This window comes from Convolutriloba macropyga, chromosome 10 (assembly GCF_964194025.1).
Source record: "Convolutriloba macropyga chromosome 10, txConMacr16.3, whole genome shotgun sequence".
NCBI classification, from domain to species: domain Eukaryota; kingdom Metazoa; phylum Xenacoelomorpha; order Acoela; family Convolutidae; genus Convolutriloba; species Convolutriloba macropyga.
In genome coordinates, this window is record NC_134477.1 from 10,564,421 (window position 1) to 10,587,608 (window position 23,188).

Sequence of the window (23,188 nt, forward strand, 5' to 3'; positions counted from 1 at the left end):
GCAAGAAACATCACTGTAACTTTTAGCGGCTTTGGTGGTCATCAAGATTGGTATTTTTGTGCACAAAACCTGTTAAGAAAGAAAACGCAAAAAAAAAATTGCAGTCTGATTCATTTTCAAAGGAGAGTTTTCATTTCTTCTTAAATATAATGTCATTGCTTTTATCGCTACACTTGATTACTTTAGTTAAACTTTTTTGGATTTCCAAACTTAAAATTTTGGTTAAAGACCACCTAAATTTTGCTAGCCGTTTAGATCCCTACTTGTTCGAGATGACCTTTTTTTCCTGGCTGGTTTTGTCAAATGTCAAACAGAGCAATCGATAGCGACCAAGCAGAGCCTTCTTTACCATTATAATCCAATACAGCCATATTTGAGAAAACTGTTTTCTCAATGACAAAAAATGGTGCCAAAAAAGATCGTTTTTCGCTAAAAATGATCTGTGAATTTTTGCATTGGCCGCTTTGCATTTATTATGTTGTTTTGATTTCGTTTACTCCGCACCTGACAACAGAATTTTTTTACCAGGAAACATAATTATAAGATGTACCAATTTTGGTCGATAGGAGGATTGAAACTTTTTGTAGTGTAGAGAAAAAAGTGTATAGAAATGTGGGTCAAAATCACCCAATGAGTGCATTTCATGTGCCCTCTTTCACCCCCACTAGCAATCTGTTTGATTTCTTAGCAGTCATACAGGAATCATATTTGATTTCGTAGTAGTCACACAAGGATCATAATTATTTCCTAGTAGTCAAACAAGTGTCGCAAATGATTTCACACAAGTCATACAATAACTGCTGCCAATTTGATTAGCAGTTTTGAGCCTTCTCATATGCCCCCCCCCAAAAAAAATTAAGAGGATCATTTTTGATTTTGTTGATTTCATTCAAGGATCATATCAGATTTCTATGAAATCATAGAAGGATCGTAATAGGAATTAGGTTATGATCTCATAGATTGTATGACCTCATATACAATCCTTCTATGACAATTAAGAAATGGCGACCCAGATGACGGCTGTCATAGTCTTCAGCGACTATATGAACAATCTTTAACGAAACACAACAGAGTTTGGGGTAATTTATTTGCTTCCTTTTTTAATACCATTAGGTCTATCCCAGTTCATCTTAGTTTTTATTTTTAAAATAAATTTAAATTGAGACAATTTTTTAGTCCCCATCTAATTGTTTTGGAGGTTTGCAAAGAAGTTTGCAGAGAATAGCGGTTTGGCTTGGATCTCTTTGACAGACACAATTTTCTTTTGTGCTCTTATTTTTTCGCTTTCCTCGCTTTAAATTTCCCAAATATTTAGGTTTCTAATAGAGAATTAATCGAGAATCGTTCACCTTTCAAAAATTATACCTAAAAGAGATCTTGCTCTATCTCAAACTTCTAAGAAAAAAACCAATGTATAATTATAGCGTTCAATGTCTATTCATTTCTTATTAGAAACTTATAATTGTAAGTATAGTTTGTGAAGTAAGAACCAGGCATTCATTAAAATATCAGTCGAGACAATCTTTTGTTTAAAACATTGCGTCATGTGTTGCGTTCACCTCAACAAAAAGATATTATAAATTAATATGTACTTTAAAAAAGCTAGTAGTTTTGCACGTTAAATGCATGTATGTACAGTAATAAAATCGACAGTTTTGGCCTACAAAACTTACTCTATTCTAAACCATGTCATAAGATTATTTTTATTTGTAGTATTAATAAATAATGCGTTTTATGTTAACTTTACCATTTATAACCTGTTTGTTAATACTACTAACCTGTAATTTATTACCAGCGACTTTCGCGGGATCCTGTCCCAGCTTGACGGATATTCCAGATCCAAAATTCAATGCCAGTGATTGTAACTATGTGACCGCTGGCTACACTGGAGGTCTGGTGTGCAGAATTAAAGATCAAATTGGGGTAGTGGGCTCGGGCCAAGAAAGGCCAAACACGACAGATGTTGAAGCGATTGCCAATTACTTGAAACAGGTGATATTTTGGTTATAATTGACAACGAAAAAAATCCCAGGATGAGATTCCTACCCAAGACCACTGCGTCCGGGGTGCTCGTAGTATGGGGAAATTTTCGGTCTGGCTTTTTTTCCTATTTCTGAGCTTGAACTGTTTGGTCAGGCACATGCGCACGTTTTGCCTCTTTGGTCTGGATCACACCTTGAGATCGGTCTTTTCCGTCCGGTTCGTAACCAAATTACGGTCTATTTGGCCTGATTAATAGCCAAACTTTGGTCTACTTTGTCACGCCCATACATATTTTTTGGTCAGTTCAGTCTGGTCAGTTCACTTTTTTTAGTCCGGCTGATGAGGGCTTGTACCACGATAGTTATGAATCTAATCAGAGTCCAAACAAACTGGATGCTCTGAGTTTCAGCCGAAGACAACAACCAGTTCTCTGCAGAATAATCAATTTTTGAGTTGACCATTTTGTATTCAGAAACAACTAGATTGCAAGATTTTGAATCGGGGCGAATAATTTTTCATTGAATTCGGTTTTGCAATTTGTTTTATAAATATTAACTTGCTTCAAACATGTTTTCTAAAACGTTTGTACCCTTTTATTTTTTGCCTTGATTGATATCTTGAAAGTTTCTTGCAAAATTTGAATCCGCTCATCATTAGGGCTGATGTTTAGCAACCAGCAACATACTGTAGATGGTTAAACAAGATCGGTAATTAAGGACATGCGGTAATTTTTTATGCTCAGATTGAAAGCATGCGGTAATTTGCTATATTGAGATAAAAGGCAGAAAATAAGTGCAGACTGCCCAGATGAATGAGTCATTTCACGTTTTACAGCCATACTGTAAATAGAAAAATATGACATGAACAGATTCATGCTCAGCGTAAAAATCCAGCATGTTTTTTTCATGATTCAGCTCTAAAATGACAGATAGCTCAGGGCACTGACTTGATTTCTCACAACTGCATTGTTCTTACACGTGTCAACGATCATACAACATTCTTTGATTTCGTACTAGGTCATATATGATTCTTAGTAATCATACTAGGTCAAATATGATTTGTATGACTTAATGGTAGTCATACAACGACCTTATATGATTTCCTAGAAATCATACAGGGGTCATACAAAAAATTTCACAGACTGAAAACTGTATAATTTTGATTTTCTATTGAAGATGAACAAATTTCTTGGAAATCATACAAAGTCATATGTGACACATAAAACATTGGCTGGTGCCACAAATTCTCGTATAATGTAGTCAGAGGATTTTTTAAATTATTATATCACATTTACGATCCATATTTGATTCTTTTTGTGCGCTAAAAGAATGACCTTGTGGTGTAAACATATTCAGAAACCGAATTTGAGGTTATATGCAAATTTTTTTTCTTGATTATTTTCTTAAAATGAACATTTATAAGTATAAACTGGCTTCGGAGTATGTCAAAAATTTTGTTATACATTTGGATTACTCTTTTATTTAGTGCCCAACTTTGCCTAATTGTTGTCCATGATGATTAAACCGCTATTAATGTCACTTTCGGATTAGTACCTCAAAGTGTGATAGGAAAGCCACAAGCCAGTACTCCACTTTGTGTAGGAACGTCCTTTGGGAGTGAGTCTTTTATTAAAAGAGATTTTTCACTAAAAGTTGCTTTTTAAATCCTGAATTTTAATCGGCTTATTTTCACTTATTCTCTGCGCTTTAAAAGTTGTTTCAAATTTTACCTTCGTCGTTCTGCTAAGCAATAGCCCTCAATCTTAAAGCGCCTAAATCCCGATTCTTGAAGTTTTACTTGCCTAGCTCTACCAAACTTAGCACTTTACTTTTAATCAACCATTTAAACGGAAAACACTTCGGCCAAGTTAAGTCTTATTAGAGAATTTTTCGAGAAGTCACAGCCTCTCTGAGGCTGAGTTTTAAAATGAGCCAAATTGAAAGGCTTTTGTCTGAAGCCAGAATGACAGCCGACGAAACAACACAAGATGAAAGCGATTTTAATGAAGTGCGAAGTAAAAGAAAAAGGTTCAGAAAACAAGCACAAATTCCAATCACCAACGTTAGACCAATTGTTGTTCCTATTGGTCCAAGGCCATCACAAATACAGTTTGCAAGAGCAATCAGATCGAACTTTCCAGTGGTCAAAATAAAGCACATAAGAGAGTTGAAAAACGATACCGATTTTTTTATTCAACCTGAGGACCTCGCTTCTAGAGAATGCCTAATACTAACCGTAAACCTAACTCAAGCCTTTCCAAATGCCACAGTGAATGCCAGAAACACGCTTCCTAAGCCAAAAACCAAACACAGTTTCGTAATTGTAAATGTCCATCACAGCATTAGTGTTGATGAGATAAAAGTTGAACTCCTAAACAACAATGCAATGAATGTCAACAAAGTTACACGAATAACAAGTCGAGCAACTGGCCGACCAACAAAATTGATTCGAGTCATAACTGATTCCAATAACCATGTTAGTGCAGCTCAGAAACATGGTGTCAAAATAGGTTGGCAGCTATACCGATGTGAAGCAAGCCGTGAACCACCCCATGTAATGCAAGGTTTCAAATGCCAACAATTTGGTCACTCAGCAAAAGAATGCAGTAATGCTACTCGATGTCTTCGCTGCTCGCAGGAGCACAGTGTAAAAGAATGTACTGTTCAAAAAGAAAACGCTCAAAAAGAAAAGTGTTCTAACTGTTCAAAAAGAAAAGTGTTCTAACTGTGGCGGTGCTCATGCGACAGTTTATCGCGGTTGTCCGGCCTATCAGCAGAAGCTCGCTGAGGCTTCAAGAAAGATAAATGAGAATAAATACTCTACTGCAGCGAAAAACTTAAAACCGCAAACCAACGTTGAAATGCCGCCACAAACTGAAAAAATAGCTGTTCTTATAGCCGAAGTCTTGAGCAAAATACGAACAGTTCTAAACACCATGTCCTATAGTGATATAATAAACATTGTCTCTAACAGCGCCTCACGCATCTTCAATGAAAAAATTGATGGTCAAAAAATACATGAGAGCATTAAGAGTGCAAATGCAATCCCTGTTAATTCAATGCCGCCTAACAACATATCAAACAGCCAAAACTTTAATCAAAATGGATAATCTCAAAATTTTGCAATGGAACTGTCGAGGTCTAAACAACAAAATAAACGATCTCATTTTATTCTTAGCCGAAAATGACATAGACACAATTTGCGTGAATGAAGTGAAAAAATGGCAGAAAACCAACCCTCTCCGTAATTATGTTGTTGCAACAGAAACTTATACCAACAGTCATCATGGCTCTCTTATTTTAATAAAGAACAACATCGTCATAAACAAAACAGAACCAGCTGAAAAAGAGAACGATTGCAGCGGAAAAATACTAGAAATACTAAAATTTTGCATCACGCTACCGTATTTTGGAGACTTTTGGATAATATCTGTTTACAATTCACCTGGAAAACCACTCTCACTGGAAAAATTATTCTCAGAAAGTATGACAAATGTTTTTGTTTGTGGTGACTTCAACTCTCCCCACCAAGAATTAAACTGCTCCTATGATTCTGAAAACGGTGAGAAACACCTGAATCTAATAGACAACGGTCATTTTAAACTGCTAAACAACGGTCACCACACATATCAGTCGTTCGACGGAAAAAGTAAGAACATGCTCGATTTACACTTTTGCGATAGTACAGCTTTTAGGAATTTTAGTAATTTCGAAGTCTCAGAGGATCTGGGAAGTGACCATAGAACCACAATCACAACGTTTAACCTCAAAATAAGCAAAAAATTTCAATTGAAATCGGAAATTGACTTCAGACAATTCAGAGAAAACGCTAGAAAATCGTATAGATCATCGGACCTTTGGCCTGCGCAGTATCCGGGTAAGGATGAACTAAATAAGTTTAGCAGCAATCTGGTTGAAATAATACACAAATCGTTGGAAGACTCCTATGTCAACAAAAACAAGCTGCCTTACAGTATTGAGACACAAAAATTGATAAAACTGAAAAGGAAAAAGCGAAGAGAACTCAAATGTGCAGTTGAAGATGAATTTAGGTCTCTAAAAACCGAGATAAATTATCTGCAGAAAGAAATCAAATGATCAATCAGGCAATCAGAAGAACAAAAAAGAGCTAAAATTTTGGCACGCGCAAGAGACAAGGGCAGCAAAGGTTTTTGGAGAGCAATAAAAGAACTAACAAATGACAACGAGTCAAAACAAAAAACTTGCGACTATCCCGATTTAACATATAAAGAGTCGAAGGCAGTCACAGATCATGAGAAAAGCGAGCTTTTCAAACAACTCCTAAAAGACACAATGAAAGACCACACAACAGTACCAACTGAAATTGCCGAACATTACGAGAAAATCGAAAAAGAAACCAAAGCATTTCTAAGTACAAACGTCGACACCGAGGAACTTTGTATTGTGGTTAAAACAAAGGAATTCGATGAAATATTGAGAGTATCGAGAAAGTCATGCCCAGGACCAGATAAAATCAGCTACAAAGTGCTCAGTGAGTTACCACGGAGTATAAAAGCCCTAGCCTGCCTCCTCATTTCTAGTTCAATTAACAACTCGTTTGTTCCAGTAAATTGGAAAGAATCACAGATAACAATGATACCAAAGCAAGATAAAGACAGATCAAAGGCTGAAAACTATCGACCTATTAGTCTTACAAATTGCCTGGCCAAAGTTTGCGAAACTGTTGTGAAAAACATTGTCTTAGAACATTGCGAAAGTCTAAATATATTTGGCGAAACTCAGAGCGCTTACAGGAAACATCGCTGTACCACAGACAATCTTATCAAACTCACTCAGCACGTTAGTGAAGCTTTCCAATGGTCTGAAATGGATGGTTTAGTTTGCTTGGATGTTGAAAAAGCATTTGATGCCGTATGGCGTCTAGGGTTGATCCACAAATTGAATTCAATTGAGCTAAAGATCCCAATCATTAAGTGGATAAACTCATTCTTGTCACAAAGGAACGTTTACGTAAAGATTAATACTACTGTTAGCGCCAGTTTCTGCCCGACAGCCGGTGTGCCCCAAGGCAGCGTAATTGCTCCCATTCTCGTCCTTATATACGTTAGCCGATTGCCAAAAATGAAAGCACAGATTTCACAGTTTGCTGACGATTTTGCCCTGTACTACAGATCTCGCTCAACACAACTAATTCAAAACAATCTGCAATCATCATTGAATAGCCTTATAGACTGGTGTGACCACTTGAAAATTAAAATAAATCCCAACAAAACTCAGTACATGATTTTTAAAAACCCATCTAAGAAAAAGTCTGAGCTCAATTTAAAAATAAAAGGCGTACCCGTCGGAAAAACACAAACGCTAAAGTTTCTTGGTATTACTCTCACTCCTCATCTCAGATGGAACGATCACTGCAATGGCCTAATAAAGAGAGCAAACAGCAGGTTATTTCAACTGTGGAGACTTAGCAATCTAAACATCAACGAAGAGAGTCTTTTATTGGTATACAAATCTTGGATCCGACCTCTTTTTTTATACTCAAATGCCTGTTGGATTGACCAATCCCAAGCACTCATTAATAAAATACAATGTGTCCAGAATAGAGCCTTGAGGATCTGCCTACGAAAACCTAGATTTTACAAAGTCCAAAAACTTCATGAAGACGCAAACATGCAAACAATTAGAGAAGTTCAGATTAAACTAGCCAACGGGTATATTAGTCGGGCAATTAAACACAACATACAGTCTGTAGTGGAACTAATTCACAAAAAAAGGCAGTGCCCGCTTAATAATTGCAAAAGTACTCTAGATCACCTTCAATACTAAAAAAAAATGAAATGACAAACTGGTGCACACTAGCCATCCGGCGTAGGTAGCAGCTCAAAACACTGATGAATGACAGAATGAGGATCGAGCCCCAGTGCATCTCCAACTTTAAGGCCATAAATTGTTTTCCAAGAAAAATCGGCAGCCGGACTGACATCAGTGGAAAACTTGGGAATTGGATAAATAGGAATACGAAGACAAAAACGGGAAAACAAGGAAGTGCAACTTTATATTGAAATCTTAGCGAAAAACATCACACGATTTAGCAAACGAAATAAGACAAATTATTAGCCAGCAGCGCAGTTGTGAGGAGCAACGAACACGAAGATCTCTATACCTACAGCTACGGTTCGACTCCAACTTTGTTTATTTATCACTATGCGATTTTTTTTCTTTCATATATCAGTCAAAGCGTTTATTACCTACAGCCAACTCAAAACGATTTAGTATGATTGTTGAAGCCAAGCCAATTGGCTCAGCGGAGAATTACGTATACGCGTAACTAACAAACCGAACCGATAAGAGTTCGAAGCCGAGAAGTGTCACTTTCCTTTTATTTCCCTCTCTTACTTTTTATTTCGCACATAGGCGTCTTTTTATCCGATAAGAAATATTATGAGTGTATGGCCAGCCGCTCGCTTAGTCAATTCGGGGCCAGACACAACTTATTTTTAATCCACTTCATTCTTTTCCTTCTATTCAGCCAGCCGCTCGCTTAGTAAATTCGGGGCTGAACAGATCACCAAAAACATCAAAACAAAAGCTAATTACGGCAATTATCAATTTAATCAAGCTTCGTTTCCTTTTGAAATCTTTATTTCAGTCTTTTTATCATCTTTTTGATACTCCACTGAATTAAATTATATTAAACAAGAGAAACACTTCATCATCTAGCTTTGTGCTGCGCGCGGTTTGGTTTCAGTTGTTTTATGGTTAGGTCAGCGTAGCACTTTTTAAAAAAGCACTTCTTATTTTTTGTCAGTTTTGATTTTTTTTTATTCACTTTCCTTTATGAAATTAAAACAAAGTTCATTTTAACTTTTTCAGTCCTTCCTTGTCGAACAGAAAATTTTAGCATTTGTTCTCCTTAGACTGACGACTATTATATTATACGAATAAAGATCATTTGTTTTATACTACCTATCTGCTTTAATTGGTTGGAAGTTATTTCGTATTGCGATCGAAAAAGTATTGAAAATATGGGCCATCAAACATGGAACTTAGCGCGGACAGCTAACTCGATATTAACAATGCGAGCGTGGGTTCGAGACTCAGGATGAGCCAATTTCATCCATCTCAATTTTTCAGAGACTTCCAAACTGAGAACAACGAAACTATGATGCCAAACACCTCCAAAAACAGAAGAAAACTTAGTGCAATGCACTAATATCGATTAAAATTCTGACATCTACACAATGAGGTTCGAGTCCCACCAACGTCATCAAACTTTTAATATCCTGACAATTTATTTTTTTTTGTTTTAATTAATTAACAGTACTTGTTACTTACCTTGTGATAATGTAAATGCCGATCACATCATCTCCTACGAGGCTAGCCATGTATCCGATCCATTATCTTTTTGAAATGCCAAGTTCAGCCAGCAGAAGCCCTCCATGGTGCTTGAAATGGCTGAGTGCGCCGGATGCAAAAGAAGTCTTTAATACAAGAGGAACAGAAACTCAGTTTTAACGAGAACTTTTTTCTTCAATTCTTCATTTTAAACTGAAACTCTTTCTTAATATGTATTAAACTTCTTTTAACGAATGGTTGTACATAAATTGAAAAAATGTGTAATTGAGGTTATTTAGTGCCCAACTTTGCAAATGATACTGTACGTTAGGGTCTTATGTCGGATCACAATGTGATGCCGGGGTGTCATATAGGTGATGCCCTACCGAATAAAAACAAAAAACATGAATGGTAAAACTTTTTCGAAAAATAGATGAGTGATTCTTGGTACTCGTACTAGGATCATATATGATTTCTTTGGTCTCATACTAGGTTCGTACTAAGAAATCGAGTATGATCAGTATGAAATCATATATGATCCTTGTATGAAACTTCAATCCGGGTAGATGTGACGGTTTCTTGATTGAAATACAGTCAAATTATATTTAAAGTTGACTGCATTTTTAATAAAGAACTTCTAGATGTTTTATTCAATCTGGTTCAAGGCTTGACTTGGCACTGTTTGGTCTGGCCCAGGGTGGTCACATTATGTCGATTCTGGCTCAGGGTAACAGAAATCTGTTCTCTCTGGCCCATAAGTGAATTTCTCTGAGTTCGGGCTGGTCTACTTAACCTCTCGTCTAAAAATATCTTAAGAATGCCTGATTGAGAATACTTTAATTGTAACAAAAAATTACTCGGTAATTTTTAAATTTAAGATTAGTTCATTTGGATAGGACTCACGCCCCGTGGGACTGAATACAAAACTATGACAACCAAACATGCAAACAAATAAGTCCGTTTAAGTATGATAAAACATACCCGCAATACCAACTGTCAATTTGTAGACAGATTACTGAAACAAAATATCAAAGGGATTTAACTGGACGTTATTCCTTATTTTGGTTCAATGGGTCTTTTTTTAGCTGTTTGGCTCTTTTGGCATTAAGTTAATTGGTATGTAACAGCGATCTGGGCAATTTTCTGTCGCCGGGTCTCTTCGTTGCAGTCTAGGGTGTGAGTATATTCGCTCGACACCGGAACGATTCCTCGTTTAGAAAATGCAGATATTGAATGCTTCCACCAATCGGCAAAAATGTTTTTTCAGCTGCTATACGTTATGAGACCACTTGAGGGGGAGGGGGGGGAGGAGGTCTTTAATAGGAAAAGCCCGAGATCCCCCACTTTTAATGACGTGTATTGACAGAACTTGATTTTGAAAACCGCCTTGTTCTTTTTAGCAAACAAGCGCGACAGAGTGCCAATGTGACAAGACATCTCAATGTTCCTCCCGAACAGGATTCGACTTCCTGAGGGATTTGCCTTCCTGGTGTTATTTGTAGAGGGCAACTGTGGGGAATCAGGGCTGAAGGGAATCTCTTCCCAGTTGATGGGTCAGGGGTGGAGTAGCTACCGGGGATGCGATGACTGGATATGTGAGTTTGATTGAGCCAGATACTATTAATTATGAGCATTTTTGACTTTAGTTCATCTAAAAAGGACAAATTTGACTCGGGTTTGACTCTTAACCAGACGCAAAAATTACGCAGCTGAGTGTTCTGGTCACGAAAATCGGAGTGGGTTCAAATCCCACTCTTGCCAACGTAAAAAATAGCAAAAAATGCAGCAATATTGAATTCAAACAGCAATATTGAAATTGATTTTCAGAATACCAAAAAACTATTATGTTTGATGTTTGCACTGCCCAGAAAAAAAACGAAACACATGAAAAGGAATTCCCTTTACGGCATGTTTCATTTTTGAATTTCGCATGTTGCATTCAAAATTTAGAGCTCTCAAAATAGCCAGAAATTTAACTTTGAAAATGTAAAAGAAAAAGCAGAAGAATGCATTCTTTTCTAAATTCTAGAGTTGTTATGGAAGAAATTATTTTTGTTTCGCCGGAACTAACCCGTTCAGTACTTACAGTGCCGCTGAGATTTTAACCAAAACCGGTTTAAATGAATGCAATTTTTACCAAACTCATTTTTGAAAGTGAAGATTGAAATCTTTTCTTTTCTTTTTTATTTGTATTACACATGGTGTCAGGGCAGATCTTTCGAACTAACCTCCTCTAATATAATGACATACAGCGGAATTTAAGATTTAGCAATTTAAGTGATCGCCAGGTTGGAAAATGTAAAACAATTGATCATTACTTTCATAAAATTTAAAAGATTTTAGAAGATTTTTCACTTCTGCGTTCCTTGAAATTGATTTTCGAATTGACCTTTTCCAGACTGTGGGTCATTCTGAAAATCGAAAAACTAATTTTTGTTTCTATTAGCGAAATCCTCATATAAAGAAAAGAACGTTTTTTAGAGATAAAAAAGTCTATTTTTTTCAGTGTTGGAAACAAAATGTTTCCATTTCTTTAAAAACACCACGACGACTGAAAAAGAATAAACGAATTTTCACTGATAACCGATTCTCTTCAAATTTAATAAATGAGAGCACTTAGAATTAGCTTTTAACGTTCCTTTACATCTTAGATACAAGTAGAGGCGGTGTGCAAAATCTACTAGAAATCTTTAAAATTAGAAAAATTACACTATATTGTTACAAAAAGCTGTGTTAAAATTGTTCAAAACCCAAAACTGTATTTATGCTACGTCAGTCTGGTAACATATCTGCGAGATTTTGAAAACGACATGCCCATTATGCTCTTGTAATATCAAAAAAGCAATGACGAACTTTTGGAAAAATTTGAAAAAATTTAGGTCGAATTTTCGTTTCAAACTTACTATCAGCGAAACAATTGAGTCAAGCAGTCCATGCTTTGTATTTCCAGATAAAACAATATGACAGAAATTAACGAAGCGAGTCATGGTTAATTATCAATTGCCAACACGACAACTAAAATCATAAAAAAACAAAAAGCAGCATACTATTTGTCACAATTTGCGGCTTTACTTTCATGCAAGAGCAATATTCGGGTTTTCAAGTTTTGCTTTTAACACAACTGCGAGATATTTATAAATTCGTATTTTCGTTATGCTCATGAGATATCAAAAATGACAATTTTTTCGAAATTTTTTCGAAAAACTTCAAAAAGTTTTATTTCAAAGATTTTTTCCAAAATTATAATTACCGATACAATTGCCTCAACCATTCCACGACTAGTTATTTAGAAAAAAGCGGCAGATTTTTTAGTTCAAACAGTACAAGTAATTTTCTCCAATGCATATAAGTCGCTTTAGGATACTCCCTTCGGATAAACCTTGAAAGTTTTGTTGGAACATACTGTGCTACGCACGGAATCGCACGAGCCATCTTGTTTGAGTTTCTTTGTTTAGTGATTCTCTTCTCTGAGTCTTTCAACTGGATAGAAATGGGAAGTCTAGCAGAAGACTTCATCGGAAAGAGAAAGAGAGATGAGTTGGTGCTTGAGATAGAGAGCCTCAAAAGCCAACACTCGGATCCAAATGGCACTACTAATTGGCTCCCTGTTGTCCAGTTCATAGTCGAAGGTAAAATTTGAAATTTACTGGCAACTTCAGGTTAGTGAAATTGATCAAAGTTGAGTCAATTTATATTCTAAACTATCTAAAAGTTTATCTTAAACTATGCAAAATATAGTACAAGGAACGTTTATCTGTTCAGATATATTACGAGAAATTGCATTATAAAACAATATGGTCAGCAGAATTTTTATCGTGCAAGAACCGTCTAGATTGTTATTCCTTTCTTGTAGCATCTCTATAGACCTTATCTGATGAAATTGTTTTAATAAGTTTGTCGCCAAATCTTGCAAGATTGATAAATTTACGGGATTCAATCATTGGTATTTGTCATCTCAATAGATTACAATGATACCGTCATTTTTCGAAAACTGATTTTTTCTAATTTGTAGGGTCAGCATTATTCCTGCCGACGATTTTGTTTTTGAAAAGCAGTGAAATGTTGCATAAGTTATGATTTACAGTCTGATTCTATTTCATCATCTATTGTACGCTCTCAAATTAGTTTAAGAATAGAATTCTGTAAACAAACTAGAAAACACGGTTCAGACTAGCAAAAATTGAACTCTTTTTCCTATAAAAAGTTAAATAGGTTTTGAGACAGCCCACAATAGCTTGTTCCTTGTATACTGAAGTAGATTGCACAACCCTTATCAAGTTCACTGTCACGATAAGGTGCTAAAATTGAGTTATCATTTTTTAAACATAAAATTTTGAGATTTCAAGAACGCTAAAACAATTTTCACAGTTCACTGTGCACTGTGCGCATAATCTTACAAATAAAATGTCTATGACGTTGACTAACCGTAGAGGTAGGGTTGGAAAGTGCCTAAAAACTGTCTCATTTTGACTTTGGGTCGATCTTCGAAAAATCTTTGACACGTTCCATCTTCTGATTGACTAGCCTCGGACCTGGCACAATTGTTACCTTGTGAGATTCACACGAACACACGATTAAGAGAGTTCAGATTTCAAACTTATGGTACCAAATTTAAAATTTGCACCCTTTTGTTTTAAGCATCTAGTACATAGAAGCCATTTCCTTTATCAGCTGAATCAAAAAAATAATTCAACCTAGATTGAACTAAATTTTAAATAAATATTTTCAGCAGAGGTGGGCCAGAGAGGTGATCTTGCCGGTCGTAGTTATAACCATATTAGGGAATCGAGTGCGAACTTGCCCTACCTCAAAGCGCCAATTATTTTTAACTTAGAATTTTTTTATACTAGATGGATACTAATTGTTTCATTCAGAGGAAGTAATCCTAAGTATCTGCGAAGTTGTATCCATTATTATTATTATTGACTGCTAATATTATCACAAGAAATCACTTGAGAAACTTTTAAGAATCATTTTTCTTGCTAACCAGGTCTTTTAGTTCCTAATCTACTCAAGTATAAAATGTTGACAATGATACTTTAATCGGATATATTGAGGGTGTCTGTGTCAGTTCTGTGAATTATAGAGCTTCTATATACGATAGGCTGCACTAATCTGGTACTGTTTGAAAATCTTTTTTAACCTTTCCGGCCAATGATGCGGATACTTTTAAAATGGCGCATTACGTGTTGGTGGGAATCTTTTAGGATATCTACTCTGCATTATATAATTGCTGTTTTCATCAATTGCTGATGATTAAAGATTAACTTTTTTCTGCAAAAATTGAAATCACAAAAGTTTCCAAAATTCCATTTTCGGGTCAATAATAGTCGACTTGAAAGAACTTAATTAAAAATAGCGTCACATAAGTCTATGTTTAGTTCTGCGAAAATATATCTCGGATGAAATTGAGAGACGAAAACAACTAAATACGTCAACAACAACAATAACAACAACTACAACAACATCACTAACCTCTAACAATGACACTTCTGAACACAACGCCACCTCTGTCACAAATGTCACCACTAACCCGTTCGAAATTTCTAACACAACATTAACTTTACCCGGAAACTTGACTAATCATATTAACTATAGAAACAAACACTCAATTGTTCTCAATTCGCCAGATTACAAGGATAAAAACACGACAATCACGATGACAACATCGTCTGCGCACTTTGTTGGCGATAATCCGCGCAATAAAGAGCCACTTTCAGATCCTCAAGAGGGCGAAAATATCACGTCATTTGGTGATGTGTTTTTAACGATTCTGAAAATTTGTGGAGCTGCAGCTCTGATTTTAGCTCTAATAGCTGTGGTAGCTTTTTGTTGTTATGGAAGCTGTAGACAGAAGAAGAAATAAATATACGGCTAGTCTCCTAAATTTAAAATGCAAAGTGATGATCTTGAATGCTGTGGAAAGCGTTTAAACGTCAACACTTTCGAAAAGAAAACGGACAAAATTAAAACATGAACAATTTTTTGAGGTGATTGGGGAGCGAAGATTTGAAAACCATCCCGGGTCGAGGTGACAACGCTAAAAATCCCTAAAAAATGAAAGATTTGCAATGAATGCGGTGAAAAGATGTAAGAATTGCGATTTTTAGCGTTGAATGCAATGAATGCGGTGAAAAAATAACTCAACGCTAAGAATCGAAATTTTTTTGACAATTCACCGCTAAAAATCTACATTTTTTGCGGTGAATTTTTGTAAGATTTGCGGTTTTTAGCGGTGAATTTTTTATTTTCACCACCTCCCGTTGGTAGCGGTGAATTATTTTTTTCCACCGCTTCAGCGGTGAAAATAAAGAATTCACGGCTAAAAGCCGCAAATCTTACAAAACTTCAACGCATTTTTTATTACGTTTTTTAAATCTGATTTAAATTCTTAAGAAATTTTAAAAAAGGAAGTGACAGATGGCGCAGTGGAATAAGAAGTTGTTGACATGCAGGACATGCAGGAGATTCAAAACCCTGTAGTGCAGTATTTTTATAAGAAATCCGGCGAATGCGCAGAAAAAATTCACAGCTAAAAACCGCAATTTTTAAAAAAAATTACCGCTTTCACTGCATTCATCGCAAAAAGATGCGAGCAGGTGCGGTGAAAATTCTTTTTTTTTCACCACTATTCACCACAATTCGTGCATTATTTTTCTACCAAACCTCGACCCGAGAATGTCATGATAGGTACCATTCGCATAACTGTTTTGATAACAACTTTATATGACAAGCCATGTAAGATTTTAAAGGTCGCTATTCAAAGTTACTTAAAATTGCAACCCAAGCGAATGTTTCAAACTAAAAGACATTGACATTTCTCTTTTTAGTGAAATTCTGGACGCGGAAAATTTTAATTTGAGAGAGTATATATCAGTCTGGGATACCCAAAAACATGCCGGAACAAAAAAAATTGGGCAAGCATAAACTTCTCTCATTTTTTTATAGAATGTTGAAACAAAAAATTAAATGGAAAATACACCGTCAAAGTCAGGCACATAAGCGTGTTGATGTTCAATAGCAAGTCTAGGGTTTTTGAACTTCCGCTTTTGTTGCAACTTTATGATACAGTTAGTCCTATAAGGCTGCAATGCTGTCGATTAAAGGTCAAAGTTCAACTTTAAAACATGCAGACAGCACTTAGTTGATCAGTTTCATGTTGGGAGTTTTCGAACGTCCGCTTGTGTTGTAACTTTATGAGAATAACTATAATTACTAAAGGTGCACCTAAAGTGAATATTCGAAAATTGCCGCCAAATAAATGATCATCAAATTGCTGATGTCGACATGCTTTAATTTTGAGCTTTGACTTTTCAAACGTTCGATGTTGTTGCAATTTTACGGGACTAACTGGAGTTTCGATTAGTCTCGCGTTTACCGAGGTTACCCTTGGTGCCAATGGTCTCGATGGATTTTCATTTTCAAAAATTTTTTCAACGTACGTTATCCTTTCGCAATTTTGAAATAAAATATCAATCGTAGCTTTGCGATTGGAACAGATATAGTTTTTCAGTGAAATCAAACTGTTGCTTTATTTTTGGTAATGGGTAAAATTATGATGATTATTTATTGCTAGAAATAAACAGAACTTTATTGGTTAAGAATGTAGTAATAATTCGAACGTGTCTATTTAGAATATAAATCCCCCAAAAATCTTTTTAGCAAACGCGTTAAAAGTTTGTGTTGTGGAACAATTAGGACATAATAGATCCATAAGAAGCAATAGATCCATAAGAAGCAACAATTTCAGTTGACTTTTTCTATTTCATCTTACCCAAAATTGAATCTCAACCAGCATATTTCAAGTGTAAAAATTGCAATTCTGAAGTATTGCATCTGCAGAATATATTAAGTGTTTTTATGTGCAGTTTTCTTCTTTATGATTATATTGAGGTCATAGAATTCGCCCTGGCTAAAATTATCCTGTGTAGTCCGAAATTTACTCATAACCCAAAGTTATGCCAGGGTTGAACAAAATCACACCTTTGTAGCTTAAAACTGGTAATTAATATAGTAGTATATTTACCATTTAGATATAAAACAAAATTTGAGGGTAATCACCACAACGCCCATTTAGCTGAGTGGTTACAGGTTGCTACACAAATGAAATGTTACAAGTACCCATGCAGAAGGTCAAATCGCACATAAATCAAACCTTGTTGGCGGGAGATAAGCTAAACATTTCACTTTTCATGCAATAAACAGAGGGACTTCAACAGAATACTGGCCACCCTAAAAAAGCAGAATGTCTCTAGACTGATTCGGCGCTGATTTACTCTGCCACCGACATCCGGGTATTTGGGTGTTTAAATTGTGGTAGCTGAGTCCCACTTGATATTGTTTCCTGGGCCAGCATGATTTCATAATTCTTGAAAACAAAATTGGAATAACTTTGAAGGAATCTTTTTTAACAAAACTTCGATGATAATTTTATGATGAAATTTGGAGTTCATGAAGCATGACAAATTTTCAAGTAGATATCCTAACAGTACTCCTAAGCGAGACATTTTCCTTTTCTTTAGTACCGCGAAACCGTTAAGGAATTCAGCTAAATTGTCAATCGTCAACAACGAAAACTTTTTCAATTAGTCCGAAGTTGTTTTTACAAATAGTTTGAGCTCCCACAAGATGCAATTGAGAAATCATTTTTCTTGAGAGTTTGCGCAGGCGTAAGTCTTGATCTCATAGTTGTCTTCTTAATCTCGAATGAGTAATGCGAGAATCTTTTATATAAAGACCTATAAGTTGAGATTTTTTCATGTACCTCCAACCGACATGATATCAATACGATAACTGAAAATGTAAAATTTGGGTAAAATTTAATTTAGAAGAAAAATATTGGCTGTACTGTGCAGTGGTACAATGCAACTTCAAGCATTGTTTCAACTGGAGGTTATGCAATTTCTGCATTATAGAATTACCGCGTTAGTTGGACTAGTTATTGTGAGACAACTGAAAATTTTTGAAGTAGATTGATTGAATTAACAGATCGTTTTGGTGAAAAAAAATGATTTCGCCGATTCCAACCTTTATTATAAAATAGTAGTTTTTTATTTGCAGTGGACAACTATATGAGCAAAACATGATTTTTACTTTTATGCTGTGCAGAGGTATGGAAAAACGTCCTAGCGGCAAATTCAAAACATCCTATCTGAAAAACCACATATCGAGTATTGCGAGTTTAATGTATGTGTAAAGGCATCACTTCCGCTACGAAAAATGCGAAGACAAACCAAAATTGTTAGTGTATGTAATTACTAATATTAGTACGTAAATAGAATTTTAAATCACTAAATAATTTCGAATCTTTACAGGAGGATGCGCAGTTTTGATTTTTGGTTTACAGACCAAAACTTGTTTTCTGCCCGTAATTTGTGTTTTAGTTCAACTGTTGTAGTTGTTCAAAGTAGAAATTTTCCTTACAAAGCATATGTCACACTCCCGAAGAAGAAAAAAATTATTCACATTTCAGCAATAGACTGCTCGTTTGCTTCTGTCATAAAATTTTTACAAGAAGTATTGGAATAATTTTCAAATTATATCTCTATCAGCTGACCTGCGCAGAAGTTGAGGAATAGTTCTCACTTTAAGAGCTCAAACAACAGAGGAATAATTTTCGCTACGAAGAGAGCAAAAACAGTTTTCTTAAAGTTTTCAAGCAGGCTTGAAATTTTCTTTTGACGTTTATACTTTAATAGTACTTGCAGGTTGAATACAATTTCAATCTTAAATAATCTTCTTTGAGTAAACTATAGACTCATTATTGCACTCATATACCTGACTTATACACGTATGATTAAATATTATCATTGTAGAAGTGTTTGTGTGTGCGGAGACTAATTACACTGAACAAAATTTAGTTAAATTTTGCATGAAAACTGGATCTTTGCGTATTTAGTTTTATCGATTGCTGTTTTTGGGGTAAGTCAGAAAAATTTTAAAATTCTTTGCAGCTAATTTTAACGCCACAAGGCGCTACTTTTCAAACTGTATGGGAATTTTTCCTACGTTAGCCTTTCCTACGATTACATTATCTAATTACATAAATGAAAGATAATGAATGAAAGATAACCAAGCCCAATTGATGACTTATTTCAGAAATGTCACTCTTTTTCATAATTTTGGATTAGGAAGGAGAATAGCGGTTTTATATTTACCTATAGCAGCGTTCTAAATATTAATTAGGTCTTTGAGTTTGGTCTCAATTCATTATCAAAAAGGTTGGACAAAAATTTTAGACTAATTGCATGCTCAAAATGGTGGAATTGGGTTCAGTTTATTGTAAATCTTACATAGTGGAAATGATTCATGATTCTGAAACTAGCTTCCAAAAAAGCAAACGCTTTTGATTGATATTTGCCTTACCGGGCATTGGCCATGTAATGTGAAAAAATGGAGTTGTATTTTTGAATGTCGACATTTAAAATTGATTTCACAGTTTTTGCAAGGATTTAGGGTGACGTTTGGGTGACGAGTCATTAATTCATTTTTCTTCATGTTTAGTGTGAGTTAGTGGTACAATATAATTCGAAAAACTGCTTTTTTTGTCTAAGATCTGCAATCAATTTTCCGTTATTTAGCAATTTCCCGCCAAATTTCATTCAATGATCTTTTTATGAAAAGTTTTCTCAAAAAACTTTATGGATCAAAAAGTAGGAAATCACTGTGCTCCTCAAGAGAGAAAACAAATAACACAATTTATCCCAGCTAAGGTCAGCTGAATCCATTTTTTGCAATTTTTTGCAAGAGGGAGCCAGCTGCTCGCAGTGGCAATGGATTGGAATTATTCTGAATAAAAAAAATATTTTTGATTTCAACCTTTCCACAAAAGCTTTTAAAAAAATAAGACTCCTAACGCCAAAAAATTCTTAAAACTGTGTGTGCTCAAATATTCGAAACGTGACGGAATAGTTTCAGTTAAAATTAAAAAAAAATTGTACTTACGTTCGACAAGTTCGTAAAAAGAATCATGCGATAAAATTATTTTCCAGAGCTAATTCCGGATCTCGATACCGAATTCTATGGTTGGATGTGGATCATAATTGGCATATGCGGTGCTCTGGCCTTGCTGCTAATTGTTCTTGCAATCACCGGGCTGGTTTGCTACCTGAAGACAAGTGGGGGAGTAAGGGGCAAATCAAGTGCTGGGAGGAGGAGGAATAGGGTTTCACCCCTTTTGGACACTTCACCATTAACTTCTTCTGATTACTATCATTAATTTGGATAAATTTTATTTTCCCCCTGAACAAAAACAATCTTTCCATCAGCCTGTGTGAACAAACTTTTTCAAGTTTTCGCACCGATAATAGTTTGGGATTTATTTCCGCTTTGTATCACCAACCCCCCCCCCCCCCAACTTAATGGATGCATTTTATTAGCAACAAGTTTGCTAATTAACTTTAAAAATGGCGGTTATTACCCCCGACGAAATAGGACCAAAATTGTATTTTCAGAGATTCTCGCCATATTTATATTTGAACGCCTGGGTCAAAAAATTTAAAGAAATTTATGCATGAATTATGAGATACGCTGAATTTAAAACAGTTTGAGCCCTAAAATCTAACAAAAATAATGAGCTGACACTGACATGTCGACTCGGGTGTAGTTCTTTACAGTTTCTCAAATTCCATGTATCATATCGAACTATATCATAAATTATTATTATAAAATTGCCGATAAAAAAATTTTGGACACTTTAATTTGATGCTCGCCAAAATAATGTGTATGAAGAGCAAATTTAAAACTACAGCAAATTATAACAGCAATTTGTACATTTGAATTAGATGCTTTGCTAACTATAGCATTAAGAAATTTTGCACTGTTTGTTCTCATAAAATTTTATTAATTATTGTCAAAAAGTCATTTTATGCATCTAATAGATTAATATTTCTTCAGATCTGTTCTCGGAACTTCATGTTTTTTCGGCAATTATACAGAGTTTCTTCTAGGTATTTAAGAGGCCGAATGTTGGTATCCTTCTTAAAAGTTATTCTTCAAAATGTATCTAAAACTCTACTTATTTTTTTAATGCCAGAAACCCGATAAATGATTGAAGCTTCTGAGTGCAAATTATTTTCAGCCATCAATTTTTCTATTTAACAGGCTTTACATATTTGAAACTGCGTTAGAGAGGGAAAACAAAAGTCATCATATTATGAACACAATTTTTTTTAACACAATTGACCAGGGTAGTTTTTATGAATGAAAACTTGTTCCAAATTGGAAGTACTTATGCTCATTATCCGTGATGAAAAGTTTCTTCGCGAATTGGTTTACGATTGGAGTCAAACCACTTGCCTATTTTGTATAGCTGTTACAAATTTTTGCGAATTAATTGAACTACATAATTTGTATGGCATTATATATATATATATATAATATATATATATATATATATTTATAGACACATATATATATATATATATATATATATATATTATATATATATATATATATGTATATATATATATATATATATATATATACTACTTAAGTCCAACTACTCAAGTCCAACATAAAAGTCTTTTCGATTGAAAAGTTGAGAATCTGGATGGGAAAGTTTCAAAATAAAAGCCTAGTCTAACATTGCGTCACGACACCATTACCAACCTAATTTGGATAAAAATATGTAATGACTACTTAACAGAATTGTTACCTAAAGCTGACTAAGAGCCAAACTCGGCCGAACTTGAGAATGTAAAATTTTATTGAGCCAAAGTCAAAAACATTAATTTTGATTCATGATAACCATGTTCTTTGCTCAACTGGAAGTTTTGCTTCAGAATAAAGAACAAATAGCAAATGTAATAATTCACAACTAAAATATCCGAACAAGCAACCTAAACTTTGCTCAAATGGTTTTAACTATTAATTTGTTTACTTTCAATCAACAACAGTTCTCGGCCTGTTTATGAAACAAAAAATTTATTAAGCTTCCACGTTTTAAGTTACAATTTTTTTGAAAATTGTAATTATATAAAACAGACAAAATTTTTATTTAGACGTCTGAAAAACATCAGAAACATTAAATGATAATAACTCAATTTTTTCAAAAAAAAGATGTACTGCCTTTGGTGAAAAATAAAAAAGGTTATTTTTGAAACAAAGAAGAATGATTAAAATTGCTTTCGTTATGTTTCTTTATAAAATGTACCGTTATTAGAAAAGTCAGCTTTTAGTTAAGGAAAATGTCATTTTACAGCGTCGTAATTTGATTGTATTAGGGAAGCTGTATGGGACGCTGTATTAGGGACGCTGTATTAGGGACGAGCCAAACTCGTTACAAAACGATTAACATCTAACTAATTAAAATGTGCCTAGTGTTGCGCAATAAACTGAAAAAGCGATTTTCAATTTTTTGTTGCTCTTCTATATATATATATATATATATATATATATATGTGTGTGTGTGTGTGTGTGTGTGTGTGTGTGTGTGTGTGTGTGTGTGTGTGTGTGTTTATAGACATATATATATATATATATATATATATATATATATATATATGTATATATATGTATATATATATATATATATAAATATATATATATATATAAATATATAGATATATATATATATATATATATATATATATATATATATATGTGTGTGTATAAATAGGGAAAATTTATACAAAAAACCAATCTCTGGCGCGGTTTTTAAATATGTTAGCCACAATTTTAATGTTTAATGCATCAAAGCTTCAAATTTGATCTGATCATCAGCTTTTGAGTTTATTTAAGAAAGGCCCATATTGTTTGATCCCTCTTCGTTTTATAATGAATGAATCCATTTAAATATGTGTGATTAGTCGTGAAGAGCCGAGAAAAAATTGATTAATTTTCAAAGTTACCGACTAAGCCTGTATAGCATTGGCAACAAACTATCATAG

The 23,188-nt window shown here is 34.6% G+C and overlaps 1 protein-coding gene across 1 annotated transcript; it reads left to right on the forward strand.

The window, feature by feature from the left end:
- Window positions 1-1,632: 1,632 nt before the first annotated feature.
- Window positions 1,633-21,193, forward strand: LOC142348278 (uncharacterized). Its single transcript, XM_075399574.1, has 4 exons — window positions 1,633-1,992; window positions 10,700-10,894; window positions 12,755-12,928; window positions 20,291-21,193. The coding sequence occupies exons 2-4, from the start codon at window positions 10,741-10,743 to the stop codon at window positions 20,515-20,517; spliced, it is 555 nt and encodes a 184-aa protein (XP_075255689.1). The 5' UTR covers window positions 1,633-1,992; window positions 10,700-10,740; the 3' UTR covers window positions 20,518-21,193.
- The last annotated feature ends 1,995 nt before the right edge of the window (window positions 21,194-23,188 follow it).